The 22,447-nt window shown below is 38.5% G+C and overlaps 1 protein-coding gene across 4 annotated transcripts in view; it reads left to right on the top strand.

Annotated features, from left to right (window-relative positions):
• The first annotated feature begins 2,840 nt into the window (after positions 1-2,840).
• TRAPPC8 (trafficking protein particle complex subunit 8) overlaps positions 2,841-22,447 on the top strand; it is a 51,548-nt gene continuing 31,941 nt past the window's right edge. The window contains exons 1-10 of one of the 4 annotated variants that reach the window (XM_066562715.1): positions 2,841-3,149; positions 8,501-8,695; positions 11,309-11,392; positions 14,118-14,207; positions 15,523-15,697; positions 16,085-16,238; positions 17,376-17,457; positions 18,889-19,136; positions 20,718-20,833; positions 22,076-22,226. In XM_066562715.1, the coding sequence (XP_066418812.1) occupies positions 2,993-3,149; positions 8,501-8,695; positions 11,309-11,392; positions 14,118-14,207; positions 15,523-15,697; positions 16,085-16,238; positions 17,376-17,457; positions 18,889-19,136; positions 20,718-20,833; positions 22,076-22,226 (1,452 nt within the window). In that variant the 5' untranslated portion in view covers positions 2,841-2,992. The remainder of the gene's footprint in view (positions 3,150-8,500; positions 8,696-11,308; positions 11,393-14,117; positions 14,208-15,522; positions 15,698-16,084; positions 16,239-17,375; positions 17,458-18,888; positions 19,137-20,717; positions 20,834-22,075; positions 22,227-22,447) is intronic. The other 3 variants (XM_066562723.1, XM_066562732.1, XM_066562742.1) reach the window with 3 other exon arrangements.

Raw genomic sequence — 22,447 nt, 5'->3', positions numbered from 1 at the left:
CTGATTCTGTGATTCTCTTACCTTGTCTTGGGAGAGCAGTCCATGAGATGGCAGAGCAGCATTAAACTAGTGTGACAAAACTGGTCCTGTAAACAGTGTCCTACTGGGAGAGATCATCCAAAGACAGAGACATTCTAAGCACCACATTTTTAATACTGGGTAAAAAGAAAATTTGTACAACATGTTTGCATTCACTGAGAATAAATTCTGAGCACAAAAATATAAGTTTAGACCTGCTATAATAAAAAAATCCTCCAACACAATTACAATTAAATGAATGATTTGTTGTTCTGTAGTGGCTACTGAAGATTGGTAATAGCCACATGAAATCTGAATCTCTGCCAGAAATTTAAATAAAAATTTGAATCTCTGCCAGAAGGATGTGATGATGGTCAGAATTTTAAAATAATTTTTAACCTCAAGTCATGTGTGCACAGGATCAGGAGTTCTGATCCACTTCACTCTACTGGATGTTACTCATGTAGTGTTCAGAAGTAATAAATCAAGAGGAATGGGAGACAAGCACCATTTTCCCAAATTGTCCGTGTGGAGGTCCTAGTTTTAAGTATCTGTGAAAACATGATTTTGCAATAGCTCTGGGGAATTTCCAAATGTGGATAAGCCATAAATATTGTGGAAGTTTGCTTTCCTCTTGTTCTAATAATCTATCAAAGCAAAGAAACCTTTTTTTCCTGCAATATTTAGTAGCTTTTAGATAACATTCCCAGGACTCAATCCTGAACAACAGCAACTTGTATGGCCTATTAGATTTTTTTTCTTAGTGTGTACATGAAAAACTACTTTTTCATTCACAGAGGATGGGTTTTTTTGTGATGTTTACAAGCCCTGTCCCTGGCAGGGTGTTAAAAATCAGCCCCACTACAATACTACTTTTTTGTAAATAACATGTTCAAAATCAATTATTTCACCATGGATTATCACTGTTGTCTTCCAAATGACTTCCTTCCTCAGGTGACAAATGCAAAAGGACTTTGGGTGATAATCCTGCTCTAACATGCAAATCTCAAAAAAAAGGAAAAGGAGCTATTTCATCCCATTTGAATTTCATGCAAACAACTGAGCAGTGACAGGTCTGAGAGAGAACACCCAAAAACTCCTTAATTATTAACAGAGTCACTGAGTGGCTCAGGTTGGAAGGGACCACAGTGGCTATCTGGTCCAACATCCTGGCTCAAGCAGGGTCAGCCCGGAGCACATGGCACGGGATTGCATCCACGCAGTTCTTGAGTATCTCCAGTGAAGGAGACTGCAAACCTCTCTAGAAAATCACAGCAGATTCACCCACACTGTCAAGAAGTTCTTCCTCATGTTCTAGTGGAGCCTCCTGTGCATAAGTTAACTATTCTGGGGGCTTTTGTGTGGTTTTTTGGTGGTTTTATTTGGGATCTTTTTTCTGCTTTTATTATTGTTGCTTTGTTGGGGTGGTTGTTGTTGTGGGGGTTTTGTTTCTTTCCTTTTTTTTTTTTTAATAAAACTGACAGAAGTGCTTTCCTTTGGAGGAGATTTTTGGGGCCAAATCTCAGCTCTTGTCCCACCACAAACCAGCTTCCTGGTGCCAGGAAATCCCCCAGGACAGCTGCCCACCACACTGTGCACAAGGATTTTGTTTAATATCATGCTTTAATGGGCAAAGCTTTAAAAATGAAGCTATTTTGCCCAGTTTGAATGTCTTGCATACACTGACAGATCTGCCAGAGAACACCCCAGCAACTCTTTACTTTTTAACAGAATTATTAGGGTTGGAAGGGGCCAATGGAGGTCATCTAATCCATCCCCCCTGCCAATGAAGAGTTATCTGGCGCAGGTGACAGTGGAATGTGTCCAGGTGGGTTTTCAATGTCTCCAGAAAGGGAAACTCCATGTCTTCCCTGGGCACCTGTTCCAGTGCTCTGCCACCCTCAATGGAAAGCCCTTCTTCCTCACATTGAAGCGGAACTTGTGTTTTAATTTATGGCTAACCATTCATGGGTTTGATGTGTATACTTTTATTCATGTGTGGGGTTTTTGCTTTGGGGTTATTTTGGTGGGCTTCTTTTTGGTGGTTGTTTTTTATTTCTGTCCCTCCCCCTTTTTTTTGGGGGGGGGGCGGGGGAGGGTATAATTGTTTTGCTTTTTTGTTGCTGTTTTGTGTATTTTTCTTGTTTTGCTTTGAGGTTATTTTAGGGCTTTAATTTATGGTTGTTGCTTTGGGTTTTTTTTTTGTTGTTTTGTTTTGGTTTGGATTTTTGTTCTTTTTTTTTTTTTTTTTTTTTTTACTTCCCCCCCTTAGTTTTGTTTTGGGGTCATATTGGCAATTTTTGTTTTGGTGCCTTTTGTTTTTTTTTTTTTTAATTTTTTTGCTTTGTTTTGCTTTGAGTGTTTGTTGTTTTTTACTCTCCAATTTTATTGCTTTGATTTGTTTCGCAGTTATTTTGGCGCTTTTTTTGTTGTTTCGGGGCGCTTTTCCCCCCCTCTATTTTTCTTGCTTCGGGGTAATTTTGGCACTTTTTGTTGTTATTTTTGGGCTTTTTGTTTGTTTTGTTGTTTGTCTGTTTTGAATAAACCCGATAGCATTGTTTCTCTCGTTCCTTGGCCAAACCCGCTTCCCAGCGCCAGGATCCCTCTGGAGCATCCCACGGTCCGCACCGCCCCCCGCCCGGACCGCACCAACTGCCCGCTCCGGGGGGGGAGGGCTGGGTGCTCCCTCACTCCCCCCCCCGGCCGGCCACCGTCGCCTCCCCCTCCCGGCCCGGTGCCGCCCCTTTGGCCAATCACATGAGCGGGCGCGGGGGCCGCCGGGAGCGGGCGCTCCCCGAGGGGCTCGGCTGAGGCGCAACATGGCGGCGCTCGGAGGGCGCTGAGCGGGGCCCGGGCGGGAGCCGCGGACGGGCAGCGGCCGGGCAGCGGCCAGGGAACGAGAGAGGGAGGGAATAATTCGGAGAACTGCGGAGAAAGGTGGCGGGGCCGTCTCGGGCGGCCCCGAGCGGCGGCCATGGCCCAGTGCGTGCAGTCGGTGCAGGAGTTCATCCAGGACTCGTTCGTGCCCTTGGTGGCCGTGCTGTGCAGCGAGGAGGCGGAGCGGCTCACCCGCAGGAACAACCTCAGCTTCGCCGAGCTCGTCAGGCCCTTCTGCCGCCTCACCTCGGAAGGTCGGTGCCGGGAGCGGAGCGCGTTGTTTACACGGGCGGGGGAGGCGGCGCCGCCGCTCCCTTCCGCCCGCGGCCTCCGGGGGTCCCGCACGGCTGCGGCCGCCGGGGCTGCGCCCGCGGGACGGGCCCGACGCCCCTTCCCCTTCCCGGCGCCGTGGCGGCGGGCGCCCGGGCGGGTGTCACCGGGAGCCGTGACAGGCTTGGCGGAGACACGCGTTTGCCGGGGTTGTCGCGGGTGACAGCTGTTAAGTCAGCTTAGTTTCATTCGGTCTGCGGAACCGGGGAAGTTTGGCTTCTCCTGGAGGCATCCCACGGCTGAAGAGGAAGGTGTCTGTAAATTCAGCTCTTCCAGAGGGATTTTTGTCTTCCATTAAAACCACTTTGCTGTTACCTCCCTAGTACTGGTGCCTGACTCTTGCCGTAGACTACTGGGTTTCACACTTGCCGTAGCCAGGCGTTGAAAGTACGGCTAGTGTTTCAGAAACATTAATCGTGATTTCAGTTGCAGGGCTTTCCTTTCTCTTGCCTGTAACTTTATCATTTATGCTTTTTTTTTTTTTTTTGGTTGTTGTTGTTGTTGACGTTTCTGTGAGTAAGACCTGTGCAAAGAAGGAGTGGGAATCGAGCTGCTTATGTGGCAAAATGGCCACGTGAAGCAGCAGGAAAACTGGAGAATAACCACTTAAGAGAAACAACGGAGTTTTTTAGCTATGATGCTTTAACTTACTATGCGGAATTTGTTTGTTTTTAATTTAGTTAAGCTATGCATTTCAAGCTGCTGGTCATTACAGTAGTGTGCAGGACAGCAGTTTGCAGAGAACTGCTTGTCAGAATAGTGCTGCAATGACATTTGTCAGGTTTGGTTTCTGACAGACATGTAGCTCAGACTGCAGCCTCTGCGTGTCATGCGCTGAGGAAAGAGTGCAAGAAAATTAAGTTTGTACTGTCATTCTTGTTAGATTTTTGCATTTCTCAAAAAATAGCAACAGTTTAAAAGCTACTTTGTGTTAAAAACTGCCTTAATTTTCAGGTGAGTCTTAGTAACTTATCAACTGTAACTTGTTCATAAATGTTTTTCGTTTTGTTTAACAATGCTTATGAACTCCGTGAGAATGCAGCAGAGATAAAAATAATAAATGCGGATGCTCACATATTTAGAGTTCTGAAGTTAATTATCTCTTTCTTTTAGTGAAAGGCTCTCAAAATGCATCTAGGAAACAAAACCAGGCAGAGTATTGGAAATGAAGCATTCACTTGAAAGGTTAATTAATTCACTTAGTTGCAACTATTTTGGTCCAATTATTGTGACAGTTAAGGAACTTGCAAACCTGAATTATCCTCAGTGTTTCCTGAGTAAAAGTTGGCACAGTGGGTTTTGTTGCTGCACTATTTTGTGTGTATTCTGATCCAGCAGGCCACAAGCCTGAGTCCAGTTCCTCACTCCAAGAGTGACTTCCTCTTCCTACTGCCTGGGAAAAATGTTACTGCATGCTGACTCTCAGTTCTTGTGTTAGAAGCAGCATGTGTGAGGGTAAGGACAGAGAGGAAGAAAGGCATGATTAAATGATCTGATTGTGGTATAGCAGAATGTGTGCACATGGCATGCTCTGTGTTTTACTGCTTCTGGTTATAATGTTATTGTTATTCTCATATTATGTATGGTTATGATATTGTGGTGATAACTATTCTGGGATTCTGTGAGGAGCAGTGGCCATAAGGTAAAATACAAGAAGTTCTGCTTCAACATGAGGCAAAACTTCTTTCCATTGTGAGTGGCAGAGCACCAGAACAGGCTGCCTAGGGAGGCTGTGGAGTTTCCCTCTCTGGAGACATTCCAAACACACCCAGGCAGTTCCTGTTTACCTGCTCGAGGTGATCCTGGCTTGGCAGGGAGGTTGGAGTAGATGATCTACAGTGATCCCTTCCAACTATAACAGTTCTGTGATTCTTTAGTTCTGTTTTGATATCTTCCTTTCTAAGCACAATTTTTCTTAATGTGTGAAATGGGGTGTGAAATGCTGTCCATTTTAAATTAATCTGTCTTTCTTTACTTAGTGGCTATTCCATTGGATTTGTAACAGAAAATTGGATTGATTAGTATTTCATCCCTTTAGAAATAAGCTATCCCTTGCTTATGCAGAAGTTTAAAGTACATGAATAGCTTCTTGAATTCTTCTATAACTTGAAAAGCTCAGTCATGGATTTGCTACTGCATTTTTAGAGTCCTGTTACAATACATGTTTTTGTCTGAAATTAGGAATTATGTAGCTTATGAACCAGTGGCTGTGTGTTTGTCAGCCTTCTTGCTTAGAGAAGCAGTGCAGGTAGGAAATTAATCTACTGATGTATGTGCAAAACAATTCTGATAAACAGGAATTGAGCTGAGCTCTCTACTGTGCACGTGTCAGTCATCCTTCATGTGCTAACAGAGATGTGAAGGACCAGAACACACCATAATCCTTCAGGTAGTGTAAAACCACACACTGTTGAGGTTGCTTAATTTAAGGAGGATAAATTCTGTCTAATTTCAAGTAGAACCCCAAAAAGATATGTAATGTAGACACAACAGGAGCACCCTTTGCACAGTATTTAATCTACTCATCAACTTTGGCCTATCAGTGACTTGCTAATATTGGTGTAGCCATAAATACCCTTGCAATACTCAGCAAACTGTGATGGTAGAGTGTCCCAAGCACAGATTCAGGGTGCTCTGTCCTGTAAATTTTAGCCTCTTGACTTCTGTAAGAAAGACACCTCCTGTTAGTGAAGGAGAAATGTTTAAAAAAGTGAAAGGACAGCTTCCCCAAATTTTCAAGTTCCTTTAATAAGGAAACTAAAAGTATACTGAGGATTTTATACCCTCATATTTATTCTCAAAGTGGCTGTCTTTCTTAACTGTTTTGTTTGTTAGTAACAGCTGATGCCTGATTTAACATGTGTATGCATTGTATAAATTGTGTATATAGGTAGGTTTTCTTTAAAATAGGATCCTGTTTTTAAGACTCTTTAAAAATGCTTATGAACTAATACTGTCTCTGTGGGAGGGAGGATTACAGTACACATGTCAATTAGCAAGTATCACTTTAAGATAGCATTGGTTACGCTTAAATCAAAGTATTTGACCTTACACAAAAAAAAAGAGAGCTTCTGATAACTATCTGATTCTAAGCCTTAAATATGTGCAAGATGTAAGGAAGTATAATGGGAACACTGTGCTTATTCGAGCTTAGTGTGATGTTAGGAGTTCCTTGTTCATGTGTATCTTAGCATCTTCAACTTCTGATGAGAAAGATACGTTTCTAATACATGATACTGCTGCCAGTTTTGGCAAAGTTCTTTTTGAAATTATCTTATAAACATTTTAAGAAAATGTATAACACAAGGCATGTCTTTTTTTTTTTTGTATTAAAACTTCTTGGGGTTCCAAGTATGTCTGTTATTTCAGTCCTTATCATTAAACATATGCCACAGATGTCATCTGTGTTCTGTATGGAAATGTGCTTGCACTTCATTATTATGGCTGTTACGTTTAGGGCAGACAGCAAGGATGAGTTGTAGTGTTACAGCTGTGCTGGTGAAGGCAAACTAGTTTCCTAGTTGTTTGCCACTTCCTTTACATCTGATAATTTCAAAATAGGGTTGATAATTTACCAATGTGATAAGATGAAAGAAGCCCCATCCAAAACAACTGCTTCAGCTTTCTGATAGAATTGCTGAACTAAGTAAAGTTTAGCTAGCACAACTGCCTTTTCGGGTGTTGGTAAAGCCTTATGATATACGAGTTCAATCTGAAACTTATAGCTGAAAAAACCCACACAATTTTAGATTAATTTTGGCAGGATGAGTTTTCTAACCTGCTTTACTGTGTTTTCCCATGAGCTTAAGTGCTGGTAAAGCTTGGGAGTGAATATGTGCTTGAGGAAGGTAGAACTACATGAGTCAAGATTTGAACCACATTAGAAATCTGTTTCAACATTCAAAATGGATTGTGAACACATCTAGTGTGATCTGACTTTAGCTATGTACTTGGTACTTCTTTCTGAAGAGGCTTGTGGAGAAGGTGTGGAGTGCTTTCCAGGCTGGAGCAGATTGAATACTCAGTTTCAGACCTTTATGGTGTGAATCCTGTAGTTAGTTGAAAGATGAAGAAAACACTAAGAATTTTCCTTTGTGCTACCTTTTCTATGCTATACAGGAATTTGTGAAAAAGCATGCAGAGGAGTCGGGCTGTGCTGCGTGGCACATGGTAGCACCAGGTGGCTTAGGCAGCTGTAGTCAGTGTGTCCTGCCTGCACTCACAGTCTGGCTTGCTTGGTGGGGTTGTAGTTTGAAATAGGGTGAAATTACATGAAAAATCCCAGCAGGCCCAGAATTGTAACGAGCGTTGAAAATGTTGTGAACAGTTTTTTAAAACCAGATGGCTTTAGGAAGCAATTTTCACAAAGATTCTACAAAGGAAGCTATAGCTAAAAATCATAGAATGGTTAGGTTTAAAGGGACCTTCAGGAACGTCTAGTTCTAAGTTTACCCTGCTGTGGTTAGAGTTACTTTCCATTAGACCAGGTTGCTCACATCCCTGTCCAGCCAGGCCTTGAACTGTTCCAGTGTTAGGGCATCACAGCTGTTTTTGGGCAACCTGTTCCAATGCCTCACCATCCTCATGGTAAAAAATTTCTTCCCAATATCTGATCTAAATCTGCTTTCTTCTTTCAGTTTTAAACCATGCCCCCTTGTCTTGTCACTACGTGCCCTTGTACCTCTCCAGCTCTCTTGAAAGCCCCCTGTAGGTACTGGAAGGCTGCTCTAAGGTCTCCCCCATTCTCCAGCAACCCCAACTCTCTCAGCTTGTCTTTTAGGATACGTTAATTTTGGATGAATGAATACTATGTTATCCCTGTCAAGTTTCTTAAATGCTATTTATTTGTGTGTGTGGGATTTTTTGGAAATTGCTGATTCCTTGAAACATGATGTGTTGTGTGAAATCCATACATGGTTCTTATGGCTTTTCCATGAAAGTTGATATGTTCTACACGGAAGGGAGTGTATCAGTGTAAGATGTGCATGTACTATGTTAGATGGAGTGGATATTCTTACCAACTGAGATCCTATGCTATTCATTAATCAGTCTGCCTAGATGAGCCTAATGTTGAACATCAAGTAATTTTTTGTTACCACCTTCCCCTCCTCCATTTTTGGTAGTCAAGCATTATGGACTGTGATCTAAAATTGATGATGGAGAAGTTTAGTGGAGCAATCTTTAAAGAGATAATGTGTTGGAAAAAGACTAATTTATGACAACTATTTTAACTCTGTCACACTCCTCAACAAATCCTCTTCTTTTTCCTTTTTAGTTCACATGAGAGATCCTAATAATCAGCTTCACATCATTAAAAATTTGAAGATCGCTGTCAACAACATCATTACTCACCCACCTCAGCCCGGTGCTATTCGGAAACTTCTGCATGATGTTGTGTCTGTCAGTCAGCCTGCTGAAGGACTGGTAGCTAATGTGATCACAGCTGGAGATTATGATCTCAACATCAGTGGTATGTAATGCATTGTATTTTTCATCATGTAAACTGGAATTGGCTGAGAGATTTCTAGCCTTCATTTCAGCTTTGTGGCATGTACTAAAATTATTCAGAGATGCAGTTTTGAGACATTGCTTTTACTGAAACCTTGGATTTATAGCCAATAGTTTTGGCTATATGTAATGCTGAAAGAGTGGTTGAACTGAATTAATAATTTTAATTTTCCTGGTATTGTAGTTCTTCTCAACTTCTGCGAAATCATTATTTTAATGTAGCCATTAGCGATGCTTTCATTGTGTAATTTTCTTGTTACAAAACTGATACAGTGACTTGTTGCAGTTGGCTGGATAAATGTCAGAACTTGGTGTTGGTACTAATGTACGGCTTTATCTTGAAGTTAGTTAGTTATCTTAGTTATCCTAGCTTCTTTTATTTTTTATGATAAAGTCATAAAAAGCTTAAGGAAAAAGGACTGTGAGGAAAGGTGTGTGATTCCTTTGATTCTTTGTCTTTTTTTTTTTTTTTCCTCTGTGGAACTTGTGCTTCATATTTCACTGTCAAAATGACTAGAGTATTCTAAAAATGTTTTTTTTCTCAGATCTCCAAGTGATGAGGTATTGTGAATAATGCTAAATGAGACCTGATCTTAGGAGCTGAGAAGATTGAACTCCTCCCAATTAAGACCCTAATCCATTAAAGCTTCTGAGCATGTACTTAGTTTGAAGCTTGTATGCACTGCCCTATTTAAACATGCATAATTTATTGTATTTAAAGTTCAGCCTGCAGTGAAGAGTTTAGCTCTGCTATAGCAATAGACTGATAAAACTTTGTGAGGATTAGTGACTAATGTTGCTGTAGTAAATTCTTTTTTAATGTTGATAATGGAAAAATGGCATAATCTCATGTCTTGGATACCTAATTTACAAGATACGTCTTTAGCTTGATCTCCCGTGTTGGTTATAAAGCAAAAGACCTGAGCCTGGAAATTTCTTGTTTTTGAGATGTGTTGAAAATCCTACATTTTGTAAAATTTCTGTGCCCTTCTTTATAGATCACATTGGTGAATTGCCATTTTGCTATGAATTTTTTTTTTGATGGAAAGTTTGCTTCAATTTTAGAGATGGAAAAACCCTAAGAAAGCAGAATGATATCAGTGAGGAGACTTTTCCATGAGGTTTTTAATGACCTTAGTTTAGATGTTGAAAGAAGGGAAGAAAAATAGTGGCTATATTAAGCAATGCTTTGTAGTTACAGAAGCAAATATCTCTCCTTTTGTTTTCCATATTTGCTGCTGGAGCCTCAGATGTACAAATTACCGTGTTTGACTATCTTTTATCTCTCAGTGATTAGGTTCCTATTTCCATTCACACTGGCTATATGCTTATTTGGCAGGAGGAGAGGTGTATAAGCTGTTTAAGATCACAAAGAAGGACAAATTCATGTAGTAGCTTTGTCATTCAGTGGAGCTCTGTGTCACAAAACACTGACAGTGCTGTGATGGAGGAGTTTGTATCCCATTACAGTGTAAGAGGGTATGAGTAAATACCAAGTAGGGTTTCTTTATGCTTAGATGGATATGAGTATTTATTAAGACATTTAGGGTATTTTTTTTTCAACTTAGAGCATTTTATTCAAACCAAGGGATGCCTTCATTCCTGACAGCAGAACATAGTCATTTGGCATTGCAAATGGGAAATGTTCTCATCAGTTCTTAATTTGTTCTTTTTTGGGAGTGAATTAGTTTTCTAGGATAACAATATTAAAAGATATTTCCTTAATTTTAATGGTGATCAAGTGCAGTCTATTTTGAAGAAAGATAAACACTGTTTAAGAAGCTGAGTTATGTTTCTGGCACTGGGGTCATAATCCTGCTCTTTTTTTGATAAAAGTTTTGGAACTGGTGTGTTGTATTGATTTAATTGTTTGTAATCCTTCTTCGTTACAGTTTTGTTTAATATTCTTTTATTTCCATAATCTAGTGCTGGGAGACTCATCTGGTTGCTGAAAAGTTGCTTGTGTTCAGCCATGCCTGCTTCTCCCATGTACTGGTGCATGTAGAAAGTGAAGAAAAATGATCCCATTAAAGAGCTAAATTATTTGAAAGAAGGAAAGACTTTTTTTTCTACTAGATCAGTTCCCTGGCTATGTTTGTTCAAGGCTGCATGCTATAAATGCTGGCATGAGGCATTGGAGGAATATGTTTGAGATGAGAATGTTGGGGCAACCACTTTCAGCAGCTAATGTATTCAGGCACTTTTAACTAGTACTATAGGCTTGGAAATCTCACAAGTTAGTGCCTTAGATTTACTGTCTTCCATCTGGTAAAATAAAAATCGAGTGTAGATACAAGTTAAATCTTTGCTACTTGATAGAATTTCCATTTTTGTTTGAGCCTAGAATTGGGGCTGAACTAGAAATTAATATTGATTTCCATTAAAATACTCTGTCAAATGTTGAGAAGCTTGAAATATTCATGATTAAGGTTAGCTGGAATCAAATCTCCTGCATGCCCCTCATGGGCTTGCATGGTGTAGATTTTTTCTACTTCACGCTACCAGGGTGTAAAAGCCGAGAGTGTGTTTGCATCTGACCCTTTTTAGTATAATAATATCATGTTTTTTCTATCAGATCGCTCAGTTAAGGCTAGTGTTCCTTGGTACAGTAATTGGAAAGAGACACTGATGGAACTGAACACATCCACGTTTTATTCAGGTATTTTTTTGTGGTTGGTGCTGATTTGCCAAATTGCCCTTTACTCCTTTTCCATGTGCCCCCTCCACCTTTCCTTACCATCTGCTACAACTGTTCAGCACTTTTCCAGACGTAGATGTGTGTTCCTCCATTTTTTCCCCCTAACTGAAAAATCGTTGGTGGTGGTTGTTTTAATTTTTCTTTTAATCACATTTCTACTCCTGTTAATCAAAATCATTTGGTCTTTCCATACAATCAATAAGGGTGGTGGTGGTAAATTACCTGATGCTGTTAAAAACACTGGATTGTTTGATCCTATGGAACTGTATACTGTCACTATGCTGTATTTCAAGTGTACTTTCTGCTTCTCTGGGGAATGTCTTTCTCAGGGGACAGTAACACTTTTTAAGTTGGAACTCAACTGCTGACTGTACTTAGAGCACGTGTGTCTCTGCTATATTGACATCCTTTCTGGAGTATGATCCTTAAAAAAAGAAAAAGCTCTCTAATACATTTTTATGTAGTTTATGAGACTTATTGCTACCAAACCACATTGGTTATTGACCTCTCAAGTCTCTGCATTGTGGTCTATAAGAGCCAGGTTCTGATGTTTTTCATTTTTATATATTAATATAGTTTATGCCTTTGGTGAATAATATCCATTCATCCCTTCAGTAGTATCTGTTCAGATCCTGCTAAATGCCTAAAGGGTACAAAACTTCATTAAGTAGACTTTCCATTATTACGCTGTTATGTAGAAATACTACTTTTTTTTATTCTTAATAAGTTCTGAATGTGTTAACAAGTTTGCCAAAACTTCAGTTCTGTTTCAGCATACTGGAAAAATGCAAAGTGTATGGATCTGGGTACCTGAATGGCAGTGCTGGTTTACACTGCTGTAAGGTGTTATGAGGTGTTACAGTAGTAAAATTTTTTTCAAATACTGCTTTTGTTTTGAGTATGGTGTGTGTTTATCAAGTATCTACAATAAGTGATTACAGCCCTGTAAAAGGCTCAAGTGAATCCTGTTGATGTTGCTGTGTAGAGGAAATCCCAGTTTCCTTTGAGGCTGCTTCCAAGGTTTTTAAATAGGCCTAATGAAAAAAGAGGGCAAGGGAACCAATCCACAAAACAGAGTAGTACTTCCCTGTTTGTAACTCTCAGATTTTAAAAAACACACATTTTTTTATTTTGCAGTGATTCAGCTGTAAAACAGAAGTGAAAATTTTTTGCCTTAGGTTGTTTAACAGTGTTTACTTTGAACCAGAGTTACTGCATGGCTTGTTATACTTGTGAAAAATGCGTATGCGTCACTTTCTTATGGCTTACTTTTAATAATAACAAGCTGTGTTTTCCTTAATTTAAATAGTTGGCATGTTTGCATGTAGGACTCAGTAAAGCCAAGAGCTTTTTATATCCTAGATGAGTACTCAGAGAACAGTTTCTGGAAAGGCTATAACCAAAAGCTGGAAGTTTGTCTCCTATTAGGCTTTTTTTAATGTGATATGTGCTCAATGCTAGACTGAATTCAAGTGTGGCTGTGTCCGACTTCTGTGTGTCTGAAGCCAATCTAAGATGGCTTGACAATGTAGGATTGAAGAAAATGCATTAAATGAATGATACATACAAGATAATGCCAACATAAAAGTGAACCTGTTTCCAAAATTAGCTTAAGAAATCAAAGTGGTGGTTTGGCTTGGTTTTTATGAGGAGGTGCATGAGAGCCTTACAAAGCATTAGGTATTTTTATTTACTAAAGTCTAGCAATGTGGGTTTTTAGGGTCATATAAAGAAAATACCTTCAGATTTTCTTCACAAATTTTTTTCTCTGCTAGTTACTGTTTTCTAGTTTGCAGGTGAGATGACAGTGGATTCCAGTTACTTCAGTGTGAAATGAGGTTATTGAAAGTGAATTGATTTTGCTCTGGAATCTGTTTCCCACTCAAGGGAAAGGGGTTGGAGAACAAAGATATAATAGAACAGGCTTAAAAGAAGAAATAATAGTTCATTGTTTGACCTATAGCTGGAGTGGAAAGAAATGGACAATATTAGGTTCACATTTTTTTGATGTCCCAGACATCCTTGGTTTCCTTTGATTTGTTACTCTTAGGAAAATGAAATCCCTATTGTGAAAGGGCCTTGAACTTGGCAGGTTAAAATTATTAGGCATTAATGGCACAACTTAGATCTGAGGTTTTATCTTCTTGGATCTTTGCCAGCTGAACTGTTTGTTTTAGCAAGGCATGGGAAGGGGACTGCTGTCAAGCCAAGTCAGCACTTGTAGAAAACAGGCAGCATAGGGTTTTGGTAATCCTTAGCTCCTCTACATACTCAAAAATGAATTTTGTTTCTTGGTCAATTCTTACATCCCTAGCCCAGAAATTCAATGACTGTTAGAAGAATTTATTTCTTTCTTTGCCAAGTGTTTGAGTGTTTAAAGGGATGGTAAAGAGTAGTGGTTTAACAAGGACTCAATACATGTGAGCCTGAAGTGGTGAGGAATGTGGTGCTTAAGGTGCTATTCAGTTTCACAGGATTTGATTCAAGTGTTACTGTTTCTCCTACTTGTGTTGCATCTAAAATACTTTCTCCTTGGACTGTTCCTCCTTCTTTCCCCTGCCATGCAAACCTTGTCAGAGTTTGCAGGCTTCACTCTCAGGTGTAGTCTTTCATACTTCCTTTTCATTAATGGGTAAACAAGTTTCACTGAATAGTCTAATTTGTCGTGTTTTATTGTGTATTTCAGCTACTACTCCTTGGTTTGAGTCTTACAGAGAGTGCTTTCTTCAGTCCATGCCTGCATCTGATCACGAATTCTTAAACCACTATGTTGCATGTATCCTTTCAATGTTACAGACCGCTCCAGGGAAGGCTGTTACAAAATGTAATGTAGGAGACACTGAAAATTTTGCAGTAACTCTTTCACAATTATGATTTGAAGTCTATATATTTTTCTTTTATGTCTGACTACACAGACTGGTTTCATAAGGGCGTCAGGGTTTTCTTTGTGACTGTTTGGCCTGAGTTTTTTTATAGTGTTCCTATTGGGTTTTTTCCCCCTTCTTCACACACTCTTTTTGTGTCAAAGTGAGCTCAAAGACAATACCTGTAAATGAAACTCCATTATCCTCGGACACTTTCTGCTGTAGCTCTTGAAGTATCTCTTGTCTGTCCCTTATCTACAACAGAGGAATGTGTATTTGGGATGCATCTGCTGCTTTTTAATAGCTTTTTGTAAGCAGATGGAGTGGTGGAGGTTGGGGAGATGATGTTTTGGAAATTTGGTGAACTTTGAGCTATGCTGGATAAAAAGAAGTCTGGAAAGATGCCTGAATGCTTTCACTTTTTTTTTTTTACCAAAGCTTAGGCCTAATTTGCTTGTCTACAGGGAAATTGAGAATAATCACTGTTTCATGATGTAGCTGGTGTTAAGCTTTACAGTAATTATGATACTGCAGGTTTTATGACACTCCATTCCTAATTCTGTACTGAACATTATAATTTCAGTATAGTGGAAAGGTATTATAATGGCCACACCTGTGCAGAATTAACTTTGCAAAATACTGATTCTGGCTTCTGAATTTTAATAATATTTAAATTACAGCTTTGCTTTCTGGCTTCTCTGAAGTAATGTTTTTTGATTTGGTGAGTAGATGTAGCAGGGTGGGATGTTCCTTATTAATGATTGTGTAGTTGAGGTAAAAATCTGACCACTTCTGCTTTTTACTCGGGTGGTGTTGCTGTGTTTATGAATGCTGGTGATTACTGTTGTTCAGGTGATAACTTAAAGCCCCAACTCTCCTTGGAGGTTGAAAGCTAAAATACGGTGGGGATGAATTTCAGCTACATGTTTGCTATGTGAACATCTAGTCTCTATGTAAAATCTTAAATTTGCTATCATGTAGCAGCTTAAACTTAGATTCACGGTCGGAATTGGAGCAAACTCCTGTTGCATCTCATTTTACAGATGTTAGTTAACTGATTGTTTTTTTATTGAGAGTAAGGCCAAATTCTGATTGCACATACTTTTGTGGCAGCATGTTTTACATACCTAAGTATTGTATCATCTATTCTATTTTATATACTTCCTGTTTTATTCTATGATCAGTGGTGTCCCTTTGTTCTTTGGGTATTGTCCTTAATGAAATCAGGTATGCTGGTAGTTTCTTCTAGTGAACCTGACCCTGTGGAGCAGTTCCTGAAGCTGTCCCAAGAACAGCATCGGATTCAGCACAGTAGTGAATACTCATATCCCAAGTGGTTTATACCAAACACGCTCAAATATTATGTGCTACTGCATGATGTAAGCACAGGAGAAGAGCAAAGGTGGGTCATCTGCCTTCAGTGAGCTTACAGATGAGCTCTTTGACCAAAATGTTTGTGTTGATAAATTCTATTGAGATTAGACATGCAACAGGATCCATTAGCCAGTATGCTATTATCAAGACAGATATTTGAAAGTATTATTTTTAGATGATCTTCTTGTAAAATGAAATTAATCAGTCCCAGCTTTTGGGGTAGGTGCTTTCTTTGGTAGCTTTCTGGACTAATTATCAAAGATTTTCAGTTTACTCTTGCATAATGGATTGTTTTAAAAATAGGAGAATTTTCCTTTTAAGCACTATAGATAATAGTCTAAAATAGTTTGTTGCAGTACATGCTCTAAAGTTAGTTTGATATCAAGACAGGATAAATGTTGTTTTACTGTTTCAGAGCTGACTCCATTTATGAAGAGATGAAACAGAGATATGGAACTCAGGGTTGCTATTTGCTGAAAATAAATTCTCGGGTGTCTAACAGAGGAGCAGACGAACAGATACCAGATCCTTGGAGTCAGTACCTTCAGAAAAACACTATCCAGAACCAGGTATTACAGTGTTCTAAAAACGGATCTTACCATGCTTATGAAAGTCCATTGTAGTTGCATTAAGTTTCACCTTAGTGTTATGTGTTTCTGCAGAATGGTTATGCAGTCCAGACACTTCTGACACAGCTGTGGCTTTTCGTGAGGGCATAAGATGAGTCCTCAGTAGGAACTGTCCTCTGTGCTACTTAAGTTGACAGTAAGGAGCACTGAAATACTGGACTGTCTGAAATAGATTGACAGGAACACAGAAATAATAGACAATAAATAAGAAATAATAAGAGTTGTAAGAGGAAACAACCTCAGAAGTGTCGTGTTCATAGCAAATTTCTACCTTCATTTTTATTTGTCTTTCTCAGTCTTAAATTTTTTTCCCTGGGTCTTCTGTACTTCACTAAATAGTCTGGGTGTGTTGTTTTGTGGGAGTATGTGTGGTTTTTGTGATAACTTCTTGTGGGTCTAGTCTGGTCTGTCATCTGCTAAGATTGCAAGGGATGGTGTGTTTTGAGTTTGCCATAAATATCTGTATTTTTGGCTTTAGAACCAAAAATACTCTTTTTTTGAGTTTGCTTTTGACTGACTTGCAGTTATAACTCCTTATGATTAAAAGGCTTCTGGAATCATATTTCTTTACCAAATGTAGCTGTTTGTTCTAGGTAGCCATTCTTGGCATCAGCTGCCACTGAAAAGTCAAAACATTCCATAGTCTATAAGCTAAGAGGACCAGTGAGTTACAGTCCACCATAAACTAATCAGATATTTTTCTTTTTTTCTGTCTCGTGTGAACTGTGCAATATAGATCTTTGTGTGTGTGAGCTTATTCAGGAACTGCTTTAGGGAATATATTTTTGCTGCTGTAGGCATTGCTGTGCAAGAGTTGGAGTTACTTTGATTGACAGGCAAGCCAGTTGAGCAAGTTAGAAGGTACTTGATTAATTTGGTGAATATAACTTTCATCTTTAAAATAAGACAGTTTATTAAAGCCTCAGAGACTACTTAGAGAAGTTAATACATATGAACAAACACTCTACTGTAGTAATTCAGTTAACTTATTGAAACTGACAACTATTGTTTAATGACTTTTGTATGTGGATGAGTAGTCTTAAAGTTCTGACTTTTTTCCCCTCTCTTTTCTGGCAGGATTCCTATGAAGATTATACTGTTGTTTCAAACAAGAATACTGATCACTTGATATCAGATGGCATAGACAGTGAAATTAAAGGTATTTTTGTAGCTTTATGAAAACCTCGATCTTAGAGCGTTTGCACAACTGTCTTTTGTCTTGGACAGTATTTAATTAGATGGTCTGTTAGGCAGCTCAGAGTAATGGTTTTTTAAATGCTCTAAGTGCCCTCAAAGAAAAATGCTGTGGTACTGACCTACTGGATTGGTGACATCTCCTTAATGAGGTGGTTAATGATGTATTGGGCTCATATTTTGTAAGTCTAAGCATATTGTCTGCAAACTCTGGTAATTAGTGAAAATAGCATAGGTTTAAATGGCCAGTTTTCATAATAATGAAAGTTCTGGTTTGTATACTTCGCTATAACTTGGAAGCTGAGGTTTTGGAGTTTGTCCTTGGTTTTCATATTAAATCTGTAAATGTTAGGGAAGTGCTTAGTTTCTAAGTTGATTGGAAGCATTTGCTTTGGAACTCGGCTTGTGGATGGGAGAGGATAGTAAATGAAATTGAGTGCAAATTATTGCACCCTTAAACACAATTAAGATAGGTGTGTAGGATTCAGATGAGAGGCATCACCAAACAGGGAAAAAGTGAGGTACCCTGCATTGCCTGGCCTGCCTCAGTCCAGATCCTTCATATCTCACCTGAAAGGCTTTTGGAGACCTAGTATGTGTAGGAGACCCTACAGTTGCCATCTTTGTAAGCCCAGATGTAATCTAGGAGCTACCAATTGAACTTTAAAAACTCAGGATTAGATTTCATGAGTAATATCCATTGAGGATTTGCTTTCACAGCTCAGCTTTGCTTGGTGCCACATAGAGCAAGCTGATTTTCTTATAAATAAGAGAACTGCTTAAGTCTTAGAGTGAAGCAGTGTCTCAGTCTATTTCAGAGAGCCAAATGCAAGAGTGATAAGCAGTCCTTCTCATTGAACAAAGAGGACTTTGGAGGAAATTGTTTTACATCATGATTGCTTGGAACAACATGGAAAATTAGATTTGTTTTGTTGGTTTTTTTTTTTTTTTTTTAACCTTAAAACATAAACAAAAAAAAAGAGAATGGACCCAATGGAGCCATTGTAGTAATTGCTGCAATCCCAACTTTGATGAATGCTTTATTTTGATTTTAATGTTTCCACAGTTTTCCTTCAAAGTTGTTAATATTAATCAGCATACTGGAAGATTTTTTTTGCACTGTAGTTGAGGACCAAATCTGAACATATTTAGTCATGTTGTAATTCTTGTGATTGCCTGAACTTTCTGAGAATTGCAGGGATGAAGGGATGATACAATAGTCAGTGCTCAGCTGCTGCCTGCTCAGCATTGATCTGTAGTGCAGAACAGTTGGTGAATTGCTTTGCTTTCCAGAGTTCTGAGTAAGGGAAGCTTTGAAGTAGGTTAGTAAAAATGACCTTTTAAATATTTAAGTAGCTTTATACTTACTGGAACTTTTATTTCAATCTTTCAACAGATAGCTTGTCAAATAACTTTAAGACTCACCCCCTTCAACTGGATCATCCCAGTGGCAGTTTGGATAGCACTGATTACATGAAGGCTTCTACGTCACTTCAAGACTCAAAGAAGTCAAATTCTGGGACACCTCATGGTGCTTGTTTAACTCTCACAGATCACGATCGAATTAGGCAGTTCATACAGGAATTCACATTTCGGGGACTTTTGCCACACATAGAGAAAACAATTCGACAGCTCAATGATCAGGTCAGTTTACCCTTAAAAGCACTTTGTGCTATAATAACGAAAAATGGTTAGAGTATAAATCCAGTTACCCAAAAATCTGTTTTGACAGTATTACTTCCTTCTGCATCTAACGATTCAACAGTCTTGCTGAAAACTGTTAGTGGATTTAAGAGAAATAACTGAAGTTTTCTCATTATTATTTAATTTGTCTTTTATAAAAACAAGAACTAATTTGTATCAACAACTCTAGTGCAAGGTGGCTTCTTGGTGAAAACCTGTGTGACTTGTTTCCAGGGAAATCTGTTGTACCTTAATATTCTATGCTTTTGGATTAATCTGGCCTGGGGAACAAAATAGACTTTGTGTTTCAACATCAGAATACGCAACTAAATTTAAGAAATTTATTTAATCAATAGTTGTCTGCAAAAAAAGCTGTCCCCCTCAGTTGCTACTTGACATGGAAGAAATGCAGGGACACCCTGAATTGCGTAATTCTGTTGATTTCAGCAGTTTTTGCAGCTGAGTATGCTTCTCTCAAACTAGCATTTTTTGGAAGTGACATTAATATCATGTCCATGTTCAGTCAAGGTCATGCATTAAAGTTATTTGCATCACAGTGAAGTCCTTTATTTTACAAGTGTTTCACTCTTACATGAGCTTAAGCAGCTGAAGAGATGGATTGACTTGCATTAGTACAATCAAATTACTGTATTCACATTAAGTTTTGGACCCAAATATCAGTCAGTTGTCTGAGTTCTGGTTTTATTTTGATTGGATTGTCTATTCAAGTTATAGTTTTAAGTATGAGGGCTTTCCATATGAAGGGTCGTGTTGTGTTAGGAATGCTCACTCCCTGAATTGACTTTTGGGAGTTGGTATGTGCTGACCATATTTACATTTAGTAAGTTTTATGGAGAAGAATTAAAAATAAGTGGTTACATAAAGTGTAGCAAACAGGAATGCAGTGATATATTCCTAGTCCTGGTAAGAAAAGAGAGATGTTCTGCTTTTTAAAATTATCTTTAAAGAGTGATTATAGTTTGCCTTATAGGACAGGAGTGGTAATTCCCTGCAGAAGTTTCCTTCTAAGTGGAACTTATCTAAAAGAATGAGGTTGTGTAATGTTGCTTGCCTCATACCTTTGACACTTGAAATTGTAGTTCGTGGTGTGATAATGCTTTATGTGGATGAGAGAGAAGGTTCTTGTAGTATGCACTTAGTCTAGATTTTAGATTAGACTACTACCCAAAATTGGATAATCTGATTATTTAGAATTTAGTTTTCGAACACATGTAGCAAATGTTCAAGTTCTTAAGGTGTGTGTTTTACAGAAAGAATAAAAAAACCTCAACTGTAAACCTCAACTGTCTGAGATAAAATAAACATGTGAACTATGAATATATAAAAATAAATATAAGAACTTCTGTCTCAATGTCAGATTAATTCTAAGAAAGAGGGTTCTTAGTTATTTTACTCCTTTAATTATTTCTGGTTTATGGAAGACAAATCAATTTACCAGTGAAGTTTGACTTTTTATATTAGTTTAACTTACGTCTCTTGCAATACAGTGCTCTAATTCTCTAATTCAATGTCTTCCTCCAGTTAATATCCAGGAAAGGCTTGAGCCGATCACTGTTTTCTGCTACTAAAAAATGGTTTAGTGGCAGCAAGGTTCCAGAGAAAAGTATAAATGAGCTCAAGAATACTTCTGGTTTGCTGTAAGTAATCTCAGTCCTTATTTTTAGTTCTAAACTGGAAATGTAGCCTTTTTTAGGGGTGGGAGGGAAAGCATGTGTTTGTTTGATGGTGTTCTGCAAAGTGAACTAAACCAGCAGTGTTGTGAATGATTTCAATTAGAAAAATCATGAAAAGTACTGTGCCTGAATATGTACAATAAAGGAGTAGCAGAACTTGAAGAAGGGGTAAAATAGACTGCAGTCTCATCTGCCTGCTCTATTTACAATGAGGCTTTCTAAGTTAATATGAACAAATGATTTTAAGAGTATTGGTCATAAAAAGAAGCTATGGTTTGTCATGGGGGATTTTTCAAGAATTTGTACAAGCTTTCCCACCTGTCATTACAGCCAAACTCCATGTATAGGTGTTTTTGCTTATGTAACTATGCAATTTGTTCCAGTAGAGTATTGAGTATATTGCTTTTACAGTGTGTTCAAGAGCTAAACTAAAGGGAATTTCATACTTAGTGCACCTGTGTCTAAGTATTCACTAAAACCAGGTTTTAAGTGTTAGCAAAATACAAATTCTGTATGATTTGGTAATTCCCTCTGTGAATTAGGTTGTATAATCTTGAAAAACAACTGTCTTTACCACAGAAGTCCAAATAATTTTGGTCATTGCCTGGTCAAGGTTAATGTCTTTGACATGCACGTACAGCTTCAAATGTCTGTGTTGTGTGTCTTTGGATTCATAATGAAAATGTTCCTAATTCTAGCTTTCTGTTTTGAACTTGTAAGCGTAGTTCACTTCCTACAGCATTGACATACAAGTGTTTGTGAAAATGTATTTGATTATTGCTGAAGTGAATCATACATATTGGATTAACCAAAAATTAGATTGATGCTTGCAGAGGACAGGAACTTTGGCATAAAGCATAGTTGTTAGTGGACTTACTTATTTCAGGAGAAATGTGGAGAAATAACAACTTGAAGCTAAGTGAACAGTCAAAGTCTTATTTTTTTTCCTTCTCATACAGTTCTGCTTAGCTCTGATGGTTAATCTGACTGAGCAGTTTGAGTGGTAGTTATAAACTCCATTCAGTATTTCTTGGCTAAGAGGAATGTGTGCTTTCAGTGTTACTGAAAGAGTGAATCTTGCTAGTAAGAAAGTAGGATGTGAAGCCAAGTTACGTGTGGAAGCAAGGAAAGAGATTCACTTTTCTTGGCTGTTTTGGGGCAAGGCTGAGAGAGGACAACTTTGAATTTAAATATTTGTATTTATAGGTATCCACCAGAAGCACCAGAACTTCAAATCCGGAAGATGGCAGACTTGTGCTTTTTGGTGCAACACTATGAACTTGCATATAGCTGTTACCATACAGCAAAGAAGGACTTCTTAAATGATCAGGCAATGCTTTATGCAGCTGGAGCACTGGTTGGTACTTCATGTAACATGAACATTCTGTGAACTTTTTCTAATAATCTCTAATATTTGTCTGAAGGTAATAAAATGCAATCTCTCTTCTCCACCTCCAAATTTGTAAGGGTCTCCTCAAATCTGCTGCCTATCTTTAGGAAACTCCAAGGTGTTGTAAAATCTGTTTTCTGCTGTTATATGAAGGGCATAAAGATATGAATAAGAACTGGAGAGTTAAT

This window comes from Molothrus aeneus, chromosome 1, assembly GCF_037042795.1.
Source record: "Molothrus aeneus isolate 106 chromosome 1, BPBGC_Maene_1.0, whole genome shotgun sequence".
NCBI lineage: Eukaryota > Metazoa > Chordata > Aves > Passeriformes > Icteridae > Molothrus > Molothrus aeneus.
Note: the sequence above shows the minus strand (reverse complement) of the source record. Positions and strands in the feature narration are given on the sequence as shown.